This window comes from Monopterus albus, unplaced genomic scaffold, assembly GCF_001952655.1.
Source record: "Monopterus albus unplaced genomic scaffold, M_albus_1.0 scaffold40.1, whole genome shotgun sequence".
Lineage (NCBI taxonomy): Eukaryota > Metazoa > Chordata > Actinopteri > Synbranchiformes > Synbranchidae > Monopterus > Monopterus albus.
The window spans coordinates 5,047,489-5,069,671 of record NW_018127920.1 but is presented as its reverse complement, the minus strand read 5'-3'; the positions used below and the strand labels follow the sequence as shown (position 1 = coordinate 5,069,671).

General features: G+C 41.8%; 1 protein-coding gene across 6 annotated transcripts in view; it reads left to right on the top strand.

Annotated features, from left to right (window-relative positions):
* The window catches only part of rragd (ras-related GTP binding D), a 42,424-nt gene that overhangs the window by 3,451 nt on the left and 16,790 nt on the right, over window positions 1-22,183 (top strand). For 5 of the 6 annotated variants that reach the window (XM_020599371.1, XM_020599373.1, XM_020599372.1 and 2 more), the window contains exons 2-5: window positions 6,359-6,648; window positions 10,347-10,546; window positions 12,632-12,746; window positions 16,028-16,170. In XM_020599371.1, the coding sequence (XP_020455027.1) occupies window positions 6,359-6,648; window positions 10,347-10,546; window positions 12,632-12,746; window positions 16,028-16,170 (748 nt within the window). Of the gene's footprint in view, window positions 1-6,358; window positions 6,649-10,346; window positions 10,547-12,631; window positions 12,747-16,027; window positions 16,171-17,552; window positions 18,018-22,183 lie in introns of those variants that run through there. The other variant, XM_020599376.1, reaches the window with a different exon arrangement.

The window sequence follows — 22,183 nt, the reverse complement described above, 5'->3', positions numbered from 1 at the left end:
AGTGGACATGAGGAAGGAGAGGAGATCTCATCAGCCACTGTTCATCCAGGGGCTTGAAGTGGAGAGGGTGAGCAGCTTCAAATACCTTTGGATACTTAACACCACACAGCTGGTCAAGCAGGCCCAACGGCGGCTGTACTTCCTGAGGAGGCTGAGGAGGTTTGGCATGTCGCCTAGGATGCTTTGCAACTTCTACAGCTGCATCATTGAGAGCATCTTGACCAGCTGCATCACTGTCTGGTATGGCAGCACTACTGCTATAGACCACAAGCACCTGCAGAGGTTGCATCGTCAAGAGCATCTTGACCAGCACTCCACTGCCCTCTCTGCAGAGCATTTACCACCGCAGGGTGCGTAGGAAAGCTGCCTCCATCCTCAAGGACCCCACCCACCCCTAGCACAGACTGTTCATACCCCTGCCCTCCGGTCAGAGGCTCAGAAGTGTGAAATGCAGGACTTCTAGACTGAAAGACTCTTTCCTTCCGGCCATTAGACTCCTAAACAGCTGACTCAGGATCTACCTCATAATTCCATCTATACTGTTTACATACTCATTTTGCATATGTATAATTGCACACTCACTGCTGAGTATTTGCACTCCATGGGTCCCACGTAGTATATATTTCTCTCTGCATTATATTGTGTTCTTGTTGTATTTTTATTTGCTTCCTTCACTTGCTGCTTTAAAGTGCCTTAGATTTGTGATTTTACTGCCTATTTAGATTTGTGTTATTGCTCATCTACTTTATATTTCACTTGCATTATGTGGCATTCATGTGGACGGCAAAGTAAGAATTTCATTGTACAGGGAAACACATTTCCTAACTGTGCATATGACAAATAAACACTTTGACCTTGATAATTTGGATACAGGAATATTTAAAAGATTCGTCACCATTGTGAGTGCTGGAAAGGCTCTTAACTATATGTGAACCCCAGTGCTTAAGTTGTAACTGTGAAGGTGCCTGAACACGAAGTGCATATGAGAGCAGTGGCGAGAGGTAGGCGCAGGTCCTGGCATGTGTAGTGAAAAAACATGCCAAAAAACTTACTATTGTATCAGATTTTAACAACTTTTATGAATATTAATATTATTACCTCATAATAATAAAGGCACCAGGTTTTTGTTTGTGGAACACACTAATAAGCAATTAATTTACTCAGTCTCATCTGAACGTAATGAATCTTCAGGTCATTGACTTATTTACTAAGATAAAAGAGACATAAGGTGACATAAGAAGGCCAGATATATACAGTATTCTATATAGGTTTATTTACACATTTTCAATAAAGAAAAGGGAATTGGGATGTGATGTGCATAACACCGTACAGCATAACAAAAGGGATGAATGGATTTGATCAATGAATGAATCAGCTAATTGTTAGGGATTGTGCAAAATTATTTAAAATTATGCTTAGATCATGTTAGATTCTAGGATTTAAGCAACAGTTTGGAGAAGAAGAGATTCCTAAATTTCTGGGAATTATGGGCTTTTAAGAGATATGATAATGATGAGACATAAAGCTTTAGCCACAAGATAGATTACTTAGCTGCTAGCCACAGTTAGCTCTGGAGTTACACATGGCCAGGCGGAGGAAGGTCTGCAGTCAAACCCTTTCTTGGATTCGGAGTGGAGCAATGGGCTAGAGTTCCAGGGTTCATCTGGGCTGCAGGGAAGTAGTTGGCGGCTTGAGCGCTTGGCTTTGCCTAATTGGTTGGGAGTCTGCAAGCTGGAGTCCTCTGATTGGCTGGGAATCTGTTGATTTGAAAACACTTTCCTGATTGATTCTTTTAGAAATATGCTGTGGAATGGTTCATTCCCAATCTCTGTGTGCACCTGTAGGTTGAGATTTTATGAGAAATAAATCTTGGTTTAACTTACAAACCCCAATTCCAATGAAGTTGGACATTGTGTAAAATGTAAATAAAAACAGAATACAATGACTTGCAAATCCTTTTTGATCCATATTTAATTGAATACACCACAAAGACAAGATACTGCATTTAATGTTCAAACTGATAAATTTTGTTTTTTTTTTTTGCAAATATTCACTCATTTTGAATTTGATGCCTGCAACACATTCTAAAAGGGACAGGGGTATTTTTTACCACGGTGTCACATCATGTTTCCTTTTAACACTTAATAAGCCTTTGGGAACTGAGGACACTAATTGTTGAAGCTTTGTAGCTGGAATTCTTTCCCATTCTTGCTTGATGTACGACCTCAATTGCTCAACAGTCTGGGGTCTGTGTTGTCGTATTTTGCGCTTCATAATGCGCCACACATTTTCAATGGGAGACAGGTCTGGACTGCAGACAGGCCAGTCTAGTACCTGGACTCTTTTACTATGAAGCCACACTGTTGTAACGTGCAGAATGTGGCTTGGTATTGTCTTGCTGAAATCAGCAGGGACGTCCCTGAAAAAGACGTTGCTTGGATGGCAGCATATTTTGCTCCAAAAACTGTATGAACTGTATGTTCAGCAGTAATGGTGCCTTCATGGATGTGCAAGTTACCCATGCCATGGGCACTAACACACCCCATACCATCACAGATGCTGGCTTTTGAACTTTGTGCTGATAATGATCTGGATGGTCCTTTTCCTCTTTAGGAAATTTCTCCAGATTCTCTGAATCTTTTTATGATATTATGGACTGTATGTAATCACCTTTATACACACAAGGAATTTGTTTCCGGTACAGAACCGAGGCAGCCATTTGCAGCGCCAACTCACACTGATGGCTCTAACCATTGGGGGCAACTTGGGAGTTCAGTGTCTTGCCCAAGGACACTTCGACATGTGGACTGCAGGCACCGAGATTCGAACCTCCGACCCTCCAGTTGGGAGACAACTACTCTACCCACTGAACTACAGTCATCCCAAAGGATAAGGATAATCACCTTTATTTGGCCAAGTATGTTACACACAGACAAGGAATTTGTTTCCGGTACAGAACCAAGGCAGCCATTTGTGGCCCCAACTCAGCTGATGGCTCTAACCATCGGGGGCAACTTGGATGGCAACTGTAGATGATGAAATACCTAAATTCCTTGCAATTGTATGTTGAGAAATGTTGTTCTTAAAATGTTGGACTATTTGCTCACACATTTGTTCACAAAGTGGTGAACCGTTCCCCATCCTTGCTTATGAATGACTGAGCCTTCTGGGATGCTCCTTTTATACCCAATCATGATGCTCATCTGTTTCCAATAAACTTTTTTACCTGTGGAATGTTCCAAACAGGTGTTTTTTTTTTTTAGCATTCCTCAACTTTCCCAGTCTTTTGTTGCTCCTGTCCCAGCTCTTTTGGAACGTGTTGCAGGCATCAAATTCAAAATGAGTGAATATTTGAAAAAAACAAAACAAAGTTTATCAGTTTGAACATTAAATGTCTTGTCTTTGTGGTGTATTCAATTAAATTTGGGTCAAAAAGCATTTGCAAGTCATTGTTGTCAGTTCCGCTCGCCGCGACCTGCCTCTCTTTTGCCTTTCTCTCTCCTGCTCGCGCTTTTTGTGGGATCAGCACCTCAGCTGTCTCGCTTGTTGCAATTAGTGACTCGTGGTTTGTCGCGCACAGCTGAGGTGCGTTACTGTAATGACTAGTGTCCTTTCTTATTTTAACCTCTGGCAGAAGCCCCGTTGTCGCCGGAGCATTAACTTGCATACCCCATAACAGACTTATACCTATATTCATGGTTAGCCAGATGTTCTTTTTGATATCCACGCTGACAGTTCCTGTGCTGTGGATCTCATTTTGTATGTTGGTTACATGTTTTGTGTTACACGTCTCTAGACGTCCACGCTGACAGTTCCTGTGCTGTGGATTTCCTTTTTCGTTCGCCTATCCTCCTGGTTAGCTTGTCTATTCCCCTGTCCGTCCTGATCCTCCTACTCTCCTGGTTCCTACCGTTAGTCTGCTCTGCTCACCTGTTCGTTCTGGTCTCCTCCACCATCTCTGCCCTACTTTGCTGATTTATGTACATGGACTATGATACGTGTTTTTTTGTTACTTTGTATTTTCCCCATTAAACCACCTTTTTCTAGCACCTGGGTCAGCAATCTTGAGTCCTACCTTAGTTCTCCCTCACCCTCCTGGTGAGGTGGACTAAACCCTAACAATTGTATTCTGTTTTTAATTTACATTTTACACAATGCCTCAACTTCATTGGAATTGGGGTTTATATATGGCTTATAACTTTCTTTCCCACCATGGCTGGCATTTGAAATTCACATTTATTGTATATGACTATAATGTAGGATAAATCTCACTTAAACACAAAATCTAAGCAACACTGGGTCCAGCAGGTTAGAGAATGTGAGAGAGGGACTCAGAAGGCTAGACACGGATTCTGGACAATCAGACATTTTATTGGAAAGCAATACTTCAGAATGACGAGGGTGGTATGAGGTGTAGCAAGGCTATAGGAGTAGAGAGGGTTCACTATATTAGGCTGGGAGACTTACAGCATCGATGGGCCCTTGAAACCAGGTAGAGGAGAGTAAGGCTGGCAGAATAATGGAGGGTAGTTAAGGCCCAGTGGGAAAACAGAGCACAGATGGCTACAAAGAGCAGTTGGAGCCAGGCATGGAAATCAGACAGTGCAGTCTAGATGGCGGTACGTTAGAGGGCAAAGACAGGCTGGGATGTAGAGCAGGACTGGAGACATGATGGCATTGCTGGGTGGTCAGCACCTGGCAATGGAGTGGGCTGATGCTGCTAAATTGATGATGATACTGAGCCACCAGGATACGGCAGCAAGGCGAGGCAGGTCAGGTGGGTTGGCAGCATCACTGGAGAACTGGGAGGAGGCAAGTAGCCAAGCAGGACAAGAGGATCAACAGTGTCGCTGAGGAAATCAGGAACTGGCAGGTAAGTCGAACAGGACTGGAGGGTTGACAGTGTCACTGGGGAGTCAGGAACAAACAGGTAAGTTGAGCAGGATGGCATCACTGAGAAACCAGGAACAAACTGACAGTAAGCAGGCAATGGGTAGTAGAGAAATACTCTCAAAGCACCAGCAGTGGTTGGCCAAGTGACAGGTTGGCAGGATCTACAACAAACTGGCAAAGCAGATACCTTCCCCTGCCAGTAGGATGAGGACTAATGAGGAAAGTAGTCACAGCTGTGCCTGACTGCCACACCCGCGCCTAGCTCAGATTGCCAGGGAAGAAAGAAAGAGAGAGGGAGAGAGCAGCCATGACAAACCCAGTCTAACATTACACAAGCACCATGGAATATTATATTGGAAACAAAGAAAGAAACCTTTAAGTTAAAAGATATACTGTAGATGCTAACAGTTGGTTATTAGTACAGTTAGTTATAAAATAGACATGAAAATACACTTAAGTTTCTAAACTGTGATGTTTAGCACTACTATGGAAAAGTTAGAATTTGTCACGATGAATAACATAATCCTTGTTTGTAAAGGCTACTTCACCAGAAATACAGTATCCACTTTCAATTACCAGGTGGTTGCTACTGGTCCATCTAAGGTTAGTTAGTTAGTTGGTCTTTCCTGTATCTTCATTTGGTACAATAGGCAGGCTTATACCAAACTTCATAAACTCAATTGTAGCCTTTTGAATAAATTCAGTTTACATACTTTGGATAATAGATTTTGTATTTTCAAGTTTACGATAACATTTTCATTGTTAGAAGAGTAAGAGAATTAGAACAAGAGTCTTTTGTGCAGTGACTGCATTAATCAGGTACTTGCAGATTTATCAGCTTCTACCTAAACATTTCTAAACTCTTTTAAACATTCCACACCACTCTTGACAAACATAAGTTCACATTCTCAAATCTAAGAACATTTTTACTGTTATAAAAAGAGAGAAGCAGAAAATGCTAAGACAGGGGTTTAATGAGAGTCAAAAGCAGATAAGCAGTCCTGTGTCATTTGCATTTCTAAGACTTACTGGCTCTGGGGTCAGTTGGGAAGGTCAGAATATGTCTTTATTCAAAAGAGAGTGATCATCTGTTGAGACAGATGGCTGTTCCTATGTGCTGTTATCTCGCCTTGTGTAGGAGGAGGGTGGGGGGAAGTGAGGTGTGAGGGGGGCATCTGCATAAAACTGTCTGGGTTGAAGCAAACCATGTCTCTTATGTCCACATCTGGCTGTAGGGGGATGGGGCAGAAAGGTGTGAACAGAGTTGTCTCCAGTGAGACAAAGCAGAGCCAGCGCTCTGTGACTTGTTGGGGTCAGTGAAAACTCCCTCCTCCTTTATCACTGCCTGGAAGTCAAAGTTGGATTATCAATTAACCTGTGAGTGTGTTATCATAGATGATTGCCTAATGTAAGTTTACCCACCTAATTATTGTGCCTCTGTCTCTTTGTTGTTATTTAATGTTAGGATTCAGCGATTATCTGAATGGAGAGGTCAAACCTCGTATCCTGTTGATGGGCTTGCGAAGAAGTGGGAAGTCCTCCATCCAGAAGGTGGTTTTTCATAAAATGTCACCCAACGAAACCCTCTTCCTCGAGAGCACCAACAAGATCTGCAGGGAGGAGGTCTCCAGCAGCTCCTTTGTCAGCTTCCAGATCTGGGACTTCCCCGGCCAGATCGACTTCTTTGATCCTACCTTTGATTATGAAATGATCTTCAGAGGCACTGGAGCGCTAATTTTTGTCATTGACTCACAGGTCAGGCCACAGAGTAATAATGTATAAGTAATTGTTCCTGTATTATGTGCTTAAGGATTTAGTATGACCCTGTTGAAATGATAAAAAAATTATTCAAAAGTAATATCTGCACTGCAGCCACTGCTTCAGGTCAGCAGGGTAACAACCAGTTTGCTGCTCACATTAGCATGGCAGGTGTAGGACCAGGAGTGGGATTTTAATTCAGCATTATGGTGTGGGCTCAGCAGCAGGAACTGACATTTGAGCAGGGATGGGTACAGAGGATTTTCAGTTTTGAATTTTACTGACTGCTCAGAACCATTACGCCAATAAGCGCTATTTGTACTGCTATTGTTATTTCAGTTTCACTCCATCATTTGTTCAGCAACATTCAGCATTTTCAGTTTCCACAAGTCAGTTTTAGCAAGTGAGTGTAATTCCCAATAAATAATGGCAATACTGAGCACTGTTACACGTAATAAAAAATTTTAGTCCCATAATAATTAAGGAGAGGAACTATAAACGATATAACCACATGGGCTCAGGATGACTTTGGCACACCTGTGTCAGGCACTACAATACATATTTATATCCATAAATGCTGTTTAAAACTGTTCTGTGCCAAAAGGAAGCCCTATGTCAACAGTGTCCAGAAGTCAACTGCTCTGGACTCTGAGGCATCTGGGATGGACCATCACACAGTGGAAATGTGTACTATGGTCAGATGAATCAGTAGTTCAGGTCTGTTTTGGAAGGAATGGACGCCATGTGTTTTTGACCAAAGACTAAAGGACCATCCAGACTGTTACCAGCAACAAGTCCAAAAGCCAGGGTCTGTCATGATCTGGGGTTGTGTCAGTGCCCTTGGCAAAGGTCACTTCCACTTCTGTGATGGCAACGTTAATGCTGAACAATACAGAGAGATGTTGGAGCAACATATGCTGCCTTCAAGACGACATCTAGGGACGCCCATGCCATGCATATTTCAACAAGACAATGCAAAACCTCATACTGCCACAGTACCAAGGCCTGGCTGTGGAGGATGTGGAGGAAAAGGCTGGACTGACCTGCCTGCAGTCCCCACCTGTCCCCAATGGAGAATATGTGGCACATTTTGAAACACAAACTGCGTCAACAAAGACCCAGGACTGTTGTGCACCTTAAGACTCCAAAATTACACCTGACACACTGAATCACTTGGTGTCCTCAGTCCCTAAACATCTGAAGTGTTGTGAAAAGGAAGCGCAACATCACATCGTGGTGCATGCTTTACTGTCCCAACTTTTTTTGGGATGTGTTGCAGCATCAGAATTGAAGTGTGTGTTTATTTTGAACAAAGAATAAAATTGATGAGGTATCACATCCAGGAATGTGCTGCTGGGGTTGTAGTTCATATATATATATATACAGTGCCTTGCGAAAGTATTCGGCCCCCTTGAACTTTGCGACCTTTTGCCACATTTCAGGCTTCAAACATAAAGATATAAAACTGTAATTTTTTGTGAAGAATCAACAACAAGTGGGACACAATCATGAAGTGGAACGAAATTTATTGGATATTTCAAACGTTTTTAACAAATAAAAAACTGAAAAATTGGGCGTGCAAAATTATTCAGCCCCCTTAAGTTAATACTTTGTAGCGCCACCTTTTGCTGCGATTACAGCTGTAAATCGCTTGGGGTATGTCTCTATCAGTTTTGCACATCAAGAGACTGAAATTTTTGCCCATTCCTCCTGCAAAACAGCTCGAGCTCAGTGAGGTTGGATAGAGAGCGTTTGTGAACAGCAGTTTTCAGTTCGTTCCACAGATTCTCGATTGGATTCAGGTCTGGACTTTGACTTGGCCATTCTAACACCTGGATATGTTTATTTGTGAACCATTCCATTGTAGATTTTGCTTTATGTTTTGGATCATTGTCTTGTTGGAAGACAAATCTCCGTCCCAGTCTCAGGTCTTTTGCAGACTCCATCAGGTTTCCTTCCAAAATGGTCCTGTATTTGGCTCCATCCATCTTCCCATCAATTTGAACCATCTTCCCTGTCCGGCCAGATTTGTGCAGTATATGACTGATTGTTGTCCTATGGACAGAGTCTCCCACCTCAGCTGTAGATCTCTGCAGTTCATCCAGAGTGATCATGGGCCTCTTGGCTGCATCTCTGATCAGTCTTCTCCTTGTATGAGCTGAAGGTTTAGAGGGACGGCCAGGTCTTGGTAGATTTGCAGTGGTCTGATACTCCTTCCATTTCAATATTATTGCTTGCACAGTGCTCCTTGGGATGTTTAAAGCTTGGGAAATCTTTTTGTATCCAAATCCGGCTTTAAACTTCTCCACAACAGTATCTTGGACCTGCCTGGTGTGTTCCTTGTTCTTCATGATGCTCTTTGCGCTTTAAACGGACCTCTGAGACTATCACAGTGCAGGTGCATTTATATGGAGACTTGATTACACACAGGTGGATTCTATTTATCATCATTAGTCATTTAGGTCAACATTGGATCATTCAGAGATCCTCACTGAACTTCTGGAGAGCGTTTGCTGCACTGAAAGTAAAGGGGCTAAATAATTTTGCACGCCCAGTTTTTCAGTTTTTTATTTGTTAAAAAAGTTTGAAATATCCAATAAATTTCGTTCCACTTCATGATTGTGTCCCACTTGTTGTTGATTCTTCACAAAAAATTACAGTTTTATATCTTTATGTTTGAAGCCTGAAATGTGGCAAAAGGTCGCAAAGTTCAAGGGGGCCGAATACTTTCGCAAGGCACTGTATATATGTATTTGTGTATCTATACACACACAAACACAGAGCAGTTTGTGATTATTTTCTGTACTGCCAATACAGTATAGAATTAACTTCAAAGTACTACTATTTGTTTTTAAGGCCATGAATGGCCTTGCTCCGCCATACATTTCGGATCTTCTCTCTGTCTATGTGCCCCACAAAACCCTGCGCTCCTCAGAACACCTGTCCCTGGTTGTTCCTCGGGCTAGGTACAAAAAATGGGGAGAACGCTCTTTTTCCGTGTATGGCCCCAGGCTTTGGAACTCCCTACCGCCAGAGCTTCGGGCCGAAACTGAGCTTTTTTTTGTTTAGGTTTTTGTTTTATGATTGTCTTTTATTAGTGTCCTCTTGTGAAGCACTTTGTGCTCCTGTGCTATATAAATAAACTTTTTTTTTTTTTTAAATTAACATACTGTAGGTGTTCAAATTACAATATTTTCCTGACCATTGAAAAATCAATAACAGACAGTTTAATATGATGCAAGATTTAAATTGTGGCTTATTTGAACTGCCAATATACAGTATAATGGGCGGCACAACGGTGTGGCTGATACCCTACCTCTCCATAAAATTTCATCACAGTCCTTTCATTACTTTTCGACTTATGCCATTAACATCAAACAAACACTGACAAAACATAGCACCTGCCCTTGGCAGTGGTAATAAGGTACAAATTTCATCTTTATGTGGCTTGTTCTGGTGCAATTTGTCTTTTTCTCTTCATTCTGGGCAGTAATTTGCTGTCAACTACAGTTGGTATCAAATCTGTTGTTGCTTATCAAGTGATATACATATGTACAGAGATTATTGAACAGTATTGAACAGACAGTTTTAGTTATCACTGAAAGATTCAGCTAAAAACATTTATCATTGTCAACTGAAGTAACTAAGTAGTCACTAGTACTGGTAGTGTGAATCTTTTCTTTTCCTTTTGACAGGATGACTACGTGGAGGCTCTGAGTAGACTGCATCTCACAGTGACTAGAGCCTACAAAGTAAATCCAGACATCAACTTTGAGGTGTTCATTCACAAAGTGGACGGCTTGTCAGATGACCACAAGATTGAGAAGCAGAGGGACATTCACAAACGAGCCAATGATGACCTTGCAGATGCAGGCCTGGAACAAATTCACCTGAGGTGGGCTGTAGCTTTTGGGGGATTTTGGTTTCAAATACATACTGCAATACAGACACATTTCAAAGTAGACAGCACTCAGAGTGCAAACCTTCACCAAGGCAACTCAGTTTAGCCATAATGCCATTAGACCTAAAAGTAATATTCCCATAATAGTTTGACCCTCATAATGTGATTTCTTGACTATGAAACACTATCCGTACCATTTGGAATCAGAGTGATATCATAATTAGTTTGATAGATATTCAAGAAAAATGATAGATGACTGATTACAAAACGTCACAAACAGATAAATAAATGTCCCATGCTGACTGAAATAACAATGTGAGTTGTGTGTTTCATAGATGCACACAACTCATTCCATTTTGCTGTGCACTTTAGAGTCTTTAGAGCAACATGCCTCTTGCTACACTTGTTAGAGTTTTTCGTCTTCACTCCAAATGCTCTACAGCACAGCTGTACACTTTCGCCATAAGGGGGCTCTCACATACACAGGCACTGGACAGCAAAATTGCAAAAGCAAGTCTTGAGGGGTCCTGGGCCAGCGCCTTGGATGGGGGTCTAGGGGGTGAAACCCCTGACTTTTTATCAATTATTATAGAATCAATTATTACCACGGGGACCACCTGTGCCTTCACCTTCCACATCTTTTCTAGCTCTTCTTTCAGCCCTTGGTATTTCTCGAGCTGCTCGTGTTCCTTCTTCCTGATGTTGCTATCGCTTGGGATTGCTACATCTATCACTACAGCCTTCTTTTTCTGTTTGTCCACTGCTATGTCCGGTTGGTTGGCCATTACCAGTTTGTCATTTTTTATCTGGAAGTCCCATAGGATCTTAGCTTGGTCATTCTCAGCCACCTTTGGAGGTGTATCCCATTTTGACTTTGGGACTTCCAGCCTGTACTTGGCACAGATGTTTCTGTAATGTAATGTAATGTGTAGTGCTATTGAGACAGCATCCTCTGTTGATCGGTTCTCTCTGTAGGCAAACTGATGGCTGTCCAGACCAACAGGGATGATGTCCTTGATGTGCTTTAGAATGATCATCTCAAAGCACTTCATGATTACTGGTGTCAGAGCAACAGGGCGGTAATCATTGAGGCAGGTGACATCTGATGTCAATAGGTGTCAATAATTCTGTCCAGTTCGTTTTTAGAGTTCTGTGTGGAATGGATTTGGCTTTTTCTCTGCTTTTTGCATTATTCCAATGCAAACAAAAGAAATAAAAATGAGAATATCAAATAATTTGTGACTGCAAAAAATTTCTGGGAGAAGTGGTGTGTTATCTGACAGAAATGCAGGGGTGCCAATATTGTTCATGTTTTCATGGTCAAGGAATTACATTATAAGAGTTTGACCATAATCTAATGGCATGGGAATATTTCTTTTAGGTGTAATGGCATTTCCACTTTTCAATTTTTTTGTATTAGTAATTTTTATTATTATTATTATTATGATACAGTAGTCATCATTTGAGAGGTTTGGCTTTTTAAATAAAAAGAGTTTTGTCATAAGGTTACACAAAAAGTATTGTTTTGGTATTATTGTATGTGTACTAGTATTTCAAAAATGTAAAAAATAGAGTTCTAAACAAAATAATTTCTTTCACTGGCCATAACTAAATATGATTGCAAGGTTTTTTAAAATTTCAACAGGAATTGTAATACTATCTAGAAATGTGTCTGAAGAGCTTGAAATGTCAATCTTGTGATTGGTGACAGTTCTCTTTGTAAACGTCTCATACAGGAGAGTGTTTTTCTATACATTAAGCATACCCAAAGTGATTTACAAAATTTTGCCCATTCACACACTGACACTATAAAATCGTTCACACACACGGCAGTAGCCGTCGAGAGCAACGTGTGGTTGAGCTGGGTTCTACATGTGTCCTGTTAAAGCCAGGAATCAAACCACCAAGCCTACAGTTAGAGGATGACCTGCTCTGCCTCCTGAGCCACAGCTGTGCTCATTGGTCCTGCTTTCCATCTATATCCACATAAAGTTACTGGAGAAAAAAATGTAATGTAGATTGTCAATGAAGTGCTGTCTTCAGTCTGATTCGGATTCTTCTCATTGACCTCCCTGACAGCTTTTACTTGACCAGTATATACGACCACTCCATATTTGAGGCTTTCAGTAAAGTGGTCCAGAAGCTCATCCCACAGCTGCCAACACTGGAAAATCTGCTCAACATCTTCATATCTGTAAGTAATCCTGCTGTTGTGGCACACAATAAGGCTGACACTTCACACAGAACACAGAAAATGCATTTGGGCCTGTCTACTGCAAACCAAGCATTGCTACTGAATGAACCAAGAACTAATCCAGTATCTATGGAAACTTTATAACAGTGTGCTTCTGTATTTGACACATATTTTAATAAGCACTGTACTGTGTATTGCATGTGTATGTCCTCTTGTACTTTATGGTCCAGTCAGTAGATGGTAGTGACACATAATGGTGATACTAGTTGCATTACATGAAATGCCAAAGGTACTAATTTATCCTATGACAAAAGTACTTGGATACTCCACTTTTTGACTGTTGTTGTACATGTTTTTGATGAATATAGTCACAGTCTTTTCACGGAATGAAGTTCTACCTGCTGTGTGATGAACAAGTCGACAAACAAGTGTTAACAGGCAGCTAATTCAATTCAATTCAGTTTTATTTGTATGGCACCAATTTGCAACAAAAATAATCTAAATGCACTTTAGCTAGAGGAAAACCCAATGAATTCCCCCTTGAGCAAGCACTTGGTGACAGTGGGGAGGAAAAACTCCCTTTAACAGAAGAAACCCCAGACAGACCCCGGCTCTTGGTGGGCGGCCTTCTGCCTCGACCGGTTGGGGTGAGTGGATAGAGGAGAGAGAAAAGAAGAAAAGCAACAAGACACAACAATCAATCAAACACTCAGAAGGTTGATGTGGCCGGTGACTGCTCATCAGAAACGTAGACCTCCAGAGCCAGGGCTACCTGCAGAAAGGTACAGGGAGAGAGAGAGGACACACTACAGGAAAGAGGAGACACATGGTTAGTGATGGGTAGTGGTGGCATATAGATGGATGGAGAGGAGAGGAGAGAAAGCAGCGTACTACAGGAGAGAGGAGACATAAATTGGGGGTGTGGGGGAATACAGTGGATCATGAAATCCTCATCTTACTTTATACAGTGCCTAGGGCATTGTTTTAAGGTGGTTCATATCTTACCTTTTAAACAAGAGTTTTCCTGTAAATATTGGAAATTGTTTTTCTTCCACTGTCCCTTTAACTTGTGGGGTCCCCCAGGGGTCAGTTCTCGGTTTATTTATTTATTTTTTTTAATCTTCTACCTCTGGGGCTTGTATTAGAGAAATATGGATTCTTTTTGAATTTTTTTGTAGATGACATTCAGATTTCTCTAGCAATAGGGTCTAATATTGCCACGCCACTTCAGTTTCAGTCTGATTGCTTGAATGAATGAGATAAAATCTGAGCTCTCCTCTAGAGTAGATTAGATTAGATTCAGCTTTATTGTCATTACACATGTACAAGGCAATGAAATACAGTTTAGCATCTAACCAGAAGTGCAACCCCTGTTTTCCACCAGGCACAACTTTGTGGCGTGATTTTGATGCGTGTTTAGTCTGTCTTCCCAAAAGTGCCTTACTACACCAAGAGTGAGTAGAAATGAAGCGATGTGGAAGGAGCAGCGGTTCTACTCTGAGCTCCTCCCAGGTGACCGAGCTCCTCACCCTATCTCTGAGGATGCGCCTGGCCACCCTGCGGAGAAAGCTCATTTTGGCCGCCTGTATCCGGGATCTTGCCCTTTCAGTCATGACCCAAAGCTTATGACCATAGGTGGGAGTCGGAATGTAGATCGACCAGTCGGCAATCTGTAAATTTAATATTTAATTATGCCAATATGAAAGGCTAAGCTTGTATGGAAAAAAGACACATAAAAGCAATTCTCATTAATGGAATTATAGAGAGGCTAACTTTTTACCTGTATGAATTTTATGACTATTTCTTTACCTTACTATGAGAAAAATGTTGATGAAACACTGGGAACTCTGGCATGCACATGTGCAGCTCATTCATGTCTCTGCTTATGGCAGTGCAGTCGATTGAACGCTCTGGCTCTGCTCCTCTCCTCTTCTCATATCCAATCACTGACCAGAATAGAAGGTGAGAGGGGTGTTCCTACACCTGGCAAGTGACTGCTCTCTCAGTTCTGGCATCTCTCCTCCAGATGAGGTAGTTAAAATCTGTCCAAAAAGTTGAAAATAAATCACTAAAGTGGTCTGAAAAGTAGCTACAGATGTAGGCATTCAGTGTGTCACTCTCTGACGCGATAAGTGACCACTTTGCTGAGATTGTGCATCCCTGCAGCATGGCATGTGTAACGGTATAATGTCGGTAGGTGACGCTCACAGGTACAGTACCCCATGCATATCCAAAACATAGCCCAGAAGTAAAGAAAAAGCCCTGCGGTCAGGCTTTGCTTTAAACCGTGATTATATTGTGTGTGGATTATGAGGTTTGTTCAATAATTAATAGGTTTTCATTTGGACAAATCTGTGCAACTCTTTTTTAGAGATTGTGTTTAATTGTTGGATAATATTTGTCCTGTTGAATGAATGAAACCCTGCATTTTTCTACAGACAGCATCTGTTACTGTTCATAGAGGATGGTGGAGCTACAAAACACATTTCTGGTACTTCAGATATTTGAGTTCAAGCATAGGCATTAGAGCAATTCAAACATTACTGACTCCTGTAGATGGGCATAAGAAAATTCTTGAGTGGCGGCCAAGACAGTGAAGAAGCACAGAGAAATGAGAGTGAAGTTTCTTCAAATTTGGTACAAATGTTTACTTGGACTCAGGGATGAACTCAGATTTTGGTGGTCAAAGGACAAAAGTTCACTTTGACCTTATGTCTTTTCCACTGTTGTGATCATGACATCTCAGGAACACCTTGAGGGAATTTCTTAGATTTTGGTGGTCAAAGGTCAGTGACCTCACTTTTGTCCCATACCTGTGAATTTGTTTACAAATACAACTGCAAAGTGGTAATTGTAGTTGAATACTTTAGCTTGAAAATATCTGATAGTGAGTATTCAAGTTCACAGACAGTGAGAGTCATTCAGGCACATGTAGTATTTTTTATAATTAATTTGTTTTTGCTCATATCCTCTGGCCTGTAGTAGCCCCGTCTGCATGTTTTGTTGTCATTAAACCTATTTTTCTAAATGAGTAAAAATGGTAATTTTGTGTTTGTTACTATCTTATTTCATTTGATAATGTAAGTTGATGCTGTTTCCTCACTAGCAGATGCAAGTATCAAAGACCATCTGTCCATGAAGTTAGTGGCAGAATGGTGTCTATCAAATCATGTGCTTTGCACAGAGAGGATAATCACTGAAAGCTCTTACTGAACTTGGCATTGTAAAATTAATGACTTGAACTGAGTTTCTCTGTTCTCTGTCTCTGAATCTGTTTTCAGAATTCAGGAATTGAGAAGGCCTTCCTGTTTGATGTGGTCAGTAAGATTTACATCGCCACAGACAGCAGTCCGGTGGACATGCAGACATATGAACTGTGCTGTGACATGATTGACGTGGTCATTGACATCTCCTGCATCTATGGGTAAACCAATGGACAACACTCAAAAATCCATAATAACATCAGCCACATTTGCTTCCAGATATCAAGAGAATCATACAAATTTCTGAAATATCATAAAATCTAAAAATGTTGCAGCTTCATCAGAAATGGATTTGACTTCATAAATGTAAAAACAAACAATGAGAAAATGGAAAGTTTTTCCAGAATTTATTAGTGCTAATATTGATTTTGGTCTTCAGTGTTGGCTAATGCTTATGACATTTTTGCTTTCAAATGAGAGATGAAAACCCTCTCCAAGAATTCCCACCATAATGTTGTGGAGGGGTTTACTGTATGTTCCAGTGAGCCCATGTTGTATGGGGCAGTAACCCTTGGTAGGGTCTCCCAAGACAAATTAGGAACAGGAGAGAGACCAGACAAAGAGCAATTCAAGGAACTTCAATAAATCAGACTTTTCAGGGTTGTTGTTGTTGTGTGAAGTTGCCCAGGTCACTGTACACCAAAAAAAAAACAGACACAAGGACAGTTTCTTCCCCCAGGCTATCACACTGATGAACACTTTGGGTTCTGGAACAACCTCAGCCCTTCGTGGGCACTCATGTGCCCAGTGTCCATACTGACCACACTGGAAACAGGCATCAGATATCGGCTGGAATCACCCTCTACCTCTACCATGTCCTTGTCTGTCTCTGGGGACTGGAACACCAGAATTGGACCCTCTGCCCCTGCAACTGTGACCACTGGCATATTATGTACCACATCAGCAGATGTGAAGGATGTCTCTGACTCTTCATCCTTCCTCCCTGGCCCCTAAGAAGTTCCTTGGTGGGTATGTTACATTGCCACAAATGACAGACCTGGGCGACATAGAGGTTTCACATGGAAGACCTGGACCCATGCTGGAAGTCACATCTGAAGAGCGATATGGAGGAGAAGCAGTTGGCATGCAGGCAGGCATCAAGATCAGAGTCCAGCTTCAGAGCAGTTAACTGTGGATACAGAGAAAAGGTCTGCGAGTGGGGTGTTTTCTCATTATTCAGTTTTCCTTAAAGTATCACCTTCTTTTTCCTGTGAACATGTCATTTCCTTCTGCATTTACCTTCTTTCCCTGCGTTCGGCTTCTTTCTTCCACATATTCAAACACTTTTTATGCTTCTTAACCTTCTCTGTCTTTTGTTGAAATCTTTTCCTTTTCTTTAACGTGTTCTCTTTTGTATTTTTTTTTTTCTGAGATGTTCTATTTTTTGTGTACTTAATGATCCCCCATGTGGAAAATCAAACTCTTTTGTCCATTCATTCAGACAGTGTACACTTTCATCACCATACAGTACTTCTCTCTCATTATATCTACCATTGCACTCTCAGGAGGTCCAACCACCTTTGTTCCTTTGTTCCACATCCAGGATGGAGGTTGTGCACGACTATTACAATACAGACGTCTCTGTATGGTTTGGTGTCATCTACGCCTCAAACAGAAAAAAAAGGCAATAGCCCTAGACTACTTTATGTTCAGCCCCAGGCTATGTGGGTCCCAGACTCAACTGAAGTGGAATGAATGGGGTCAGAAAATAAGTTGATGTATTTTCCTCCTTTTTTGTCTTTTCTTTTCCCTTTTTTTGTCTTTACTTTTTTTACCTTTGAGATCCTGATTTAATTCTATGCTAATTTATTTCCCAATACTCACCGGGTCACATTAATATATTTCTTGAGTTTGATGGATCCTGGCGGCAGCAGTCCAGGGCACCAGAGGTCAGGCCTCTCATCTATTAATTTGTCTGGAGGTTTGGATGCTGAAGAATTTGGTTTCCAGGATGGCCAGTCACTGCCCACGGCCCATCCCAGATGATCGCTCAAGGGATCCAGCTTCTGACACCAAGTTTGTTGCTGAAAAATTCCTTTAACCTCAGGTGAAAATTGAAATAAAGAGGACTTTAGACAGATCTGTCTTTGTGAATTTTATTCTTTCAAGAAGGAGCAAACAATCACAAGCAATCTGTCAGAGAAGCTCAAAACTCAGTGTGTCTCACACCCTACTTATACAAAACATGAAGGGGAAAGAGGGAGGATATGTCCTTGAAAAGGACATTCTGTGGCTACATGTTGAGTGTCTGCCAGTTGAAACCTAGTTAACACTGGTTTCACATACTTGGTAAGAACCGTTTTAACGTCTTATAAGGGCACACTTCTTCTGTCATATCTCATAAACCTGGGAGTGTCCTTCACATGTAGCACACATCTCTGAAAATGTCTTCCACATGCTGCACACACAAGTTACTGCAGCACATACTGAATTTGTTTCCACTACAATACTTAGTAGGGCTGTATCGGCAGTAGAGTCCTTCAAGATCCTGGGCTCCACTATCTCCCAGGACCCGAAGTGATCGTCCAACATCAGTGCCATCACCAAGAAGACACAGCAGAGGATGTACCTCCGGTACCAGCTCAGGAGGTTCGACCTGCCCCAGGAGCTGCTGATACAGAAGAATCGTCAAGTTTGTTCTCTGCACCTCCATCACTGTCTGGTTTGGTTCAGCAACCAAACAAGACAGGAACAGACTCCAGCGGACAGTCAGGACTGTCTACAACAATCATCGGTGCCAGCCTGCCCACCATGGAGAACCTGTACACCTCACGGGTAAAAAAGAGGGCTAGACAGAGATTTCTGCAGACCCCTCACACCCTGGATACAAACTGAACTCCTCCCTTCTGGATGGCGCTACAGGTCACTGTACACCAAAACAACCAGACACAAAGTTAGTTTCCTCCCCTGGGCTGTTGCTCTGATTAACACTTAGCCCATGACTGTTTTAATAGAACAACAACCCTCAGTGCAGCACCTGTAAATTACACCTTTGTATATCGCTCATCTCATCTCATTTTCTATACCGCTTAGTCCCGAAACGGGGTCGTGGGGGGAGTGGCACCAATCCCAGCCGGCATCGGGTGAAAAGCAGGGTACACCCTGGACAGGTCGCCAGTCCATTGCAGGGCCAACACGCAGACAAACAACCACACACACACATTCACTCCTACGGGCAATTCAGAGTCACCACAATCAACCTAAGCCGCATGTCTTTGGACAGTGGGAGGAAGCCGGAGTACCCGGAGAGAACCCAGGCAAGCGCGGGGAGAACAGAAAGGTCGTGAACCTGGAACCTTCTCACTGTGAGGCAACGGCGCTACCCACTGCGCCCCCCCCTTCCTGCCCACCTTTGTATATACAGTATCTATCTGAAAAACTGCATCTAAACTGTGTCATGACCCCAAGTCCAAAGTAGACATTTTGGAAGGATGTTTTATTCTAAGGGACTCAGAATATTCATAAACAACACATTAGACTTTGATCCTAGGCACTGAGGGCCAGCCATAAGGCTGCCGCATGCAAACTGCTCTCTTGTCTGTCTCTCTTTATCAGATGGAGAGCCCAGATCCTGTCTCCAGAGACCCCAAACCCCCTCTCATCCCCTCTCGTGTGACTTTACTGTATTAGAATGCACATTAACTCAAACAAGTCCAAGACATTTGGTTTCTTCTTATCTGATCAGTTTCCTGGGTAACAAAACAGGAATATGAAAGAGAACCTCCCTTATCCTCACACGAGAATGTGAACAGTGCTGGCACACATACTCTTTTGGATAAAGAAATGTCTTTAGGAACTTTGTTAACCAAGAGTTGTGTGAAATATCTATAAGAAAGTTTCAAAATGTTTGAGCCAATGTGATGATGGACATACATAACTAGTCACTGCAAAAACATCTTCCTTAAAGTTTTTTATAGCAGTTGAAATGATTCCAAACCTGAAGTTACATTAATGTGAACCAAAACTGATGCATGTTCCATGCTTGACAAATCAACTATTACCAGAGATATTGTTAATCCTGACATCCTAAGGCTGCTGTACTGCTCAAAGGGTTACATAAGAAACTGTTCTTTGATTTCTTTATTTTAATGATTGTGTGCTGATAATTGATTGCTTTTGTCTGTTATTCTCAAAGTTACACAGTATTTACAAAGTTAACCATTCTCTTCTTCCCACAGAATGATCCACAAGTGAGTCTCTTGTCAAACAATTTGTTGCTTAAGATTATGTATTATTTCGGCATGGTGGAAGAAATTTGTTAGGGTTATTAAACAATAGACAAAGCAGATCGAGGCCACTTATGTGAATAAGGGTTCTTGCAGCAAGGGAGCATTCAATACACACAATACGGTTGCATGAAGAAAATGCTCAGGGGGGCAGTCCCCCTGAGAGTTATTTATACAGTCAGACTTTAGCAATCGTAGCAAGTCCTGCGTCATCACTGACTCCTGGAATAGATACAGTATGTCTGCATCTCTGCAGTCTGACTGCTTATGAGAACTGAGTTGGTGTAAGCACATAATCAGCAAAATACAATCAGTAAAATACATATGGTATCTAAGTACATACAGTATCTATTCTAATTCTACTGTTTAGTCTTTGCAAGTACAGAACATATAATAACTGTACTGTATGTCACTTGATGTTACTGTCCCTTGACTGAACATTCTTCCAACAAAATTTAATTCTCACAAGATTTTCTGATCAAAAGTTATAGATTGGGCATGAACCTTTCTCCACTGCGCCTGAAGAACCAATCAGAAATCACTGTCACAGCTACAAGAACCTAAACCAGTTAGAAAACTGGGCCTCTGATTCCTGAACCAATCAAATTAAGTCTCTCTGGCTGACATGCCAAGGTGACTTAATACTGCTTCCTAGTCTAACTTCACAGAAGAGGAAGAGAAAGAAAGAGAAAAGCATTGTTCACATACAGAGAACGAACAAGAAACTTCAAGCCTCCTCAGGGTGTGTCCCTCATCTGTGTGTTTTTATGTTTTGTGGTAAATTAATCTTTTTTTATTTATATCGTATGCTCACTTCACCACAGGAAGTGTTTTTATCATTTAGCAACGCAAGTTGATTGTGCATTTATTCTGAAAACTGACAGGAAGCAACCTGAAGTCAATGTGCGCCAAAACCTGAGCACTAAGTCTAGCAAATGTCCAAGACAAAAGAAACTTTTTGTAGCAAAGCCATGAGCAAGTTTTATTTAGGCCGAATCTTTTGTTAAATTTCAGAGACACTACCAGAACGATCCTGCGACAAGCTACGATCAAATAAATACCATTTTTCAGCAAGACATCTCTGAACAGCCAATGATCGAAGAACCTTGGTGAAACCAGCACTCTGAGAGGAGAACTGCCCATCCGAGATTTAGATTAGATTAGATTCAACTTTATTGTCATTACCCATGTACACGTACAAGGCAACAAAATGCAGTTTAGCATCTAACCAGAAGTGCAATAACAGCAGTGCACAGTGTCTACAGTGTGGAAAGTCAGAACTAATTTATTGATAGATATACAATATACAATCTAGCCACAGGGGCTGCAAGCCAGTGACTTCTGTGCCGGTCCCAAGCCCGGATAAATAGAGAGGGTTGCGTCAGGAAGGGCATCCAGCGTCCAGCGTAAAAACATGCCAAATTTAAACATGGAAATTATCAGTGTGAATTCCATACCAGATCAGTTGAGGCCCGGGTTAACAACGATCGTCACCATTGCTGTTGACCTACAGGGTGCTGGCGGAAATTGGACTATTGTTGGTTGAAGAAGGAGAGGAGGTAGAAGGATTCGTAGACAGAGAGAGAAAAGGAGAGGCAGGAGTATAGGTCTGAGAATAGGGACTGTTAACGTTGGCACAATGACAGGGAAAGGTAGAGAGCTGGTGGACATGATGGAGAGAAGGAAGGTAGATATACTGTGTGTGCAGGAGACCAGGTGGAAGGGTAGCAAAGCACGTAGCATTGGAGGGGGATACAAACTGTTTTATTATGGTGTGGACAGGAAGAGAAATGGGGTAGGAGTGATCTTGAAGGAGGAGCTCGTGAGGAATGTTTTAGAGGTGAATGCAGTCAGTGGTTATGCTCCACAAGTAGGGTGCGAGTTAGAAGAGGAAGAGAGATTCTGGAGTGAGTTAGATGAGGTGATGGAGAGTATTCCCAGAGGGGAG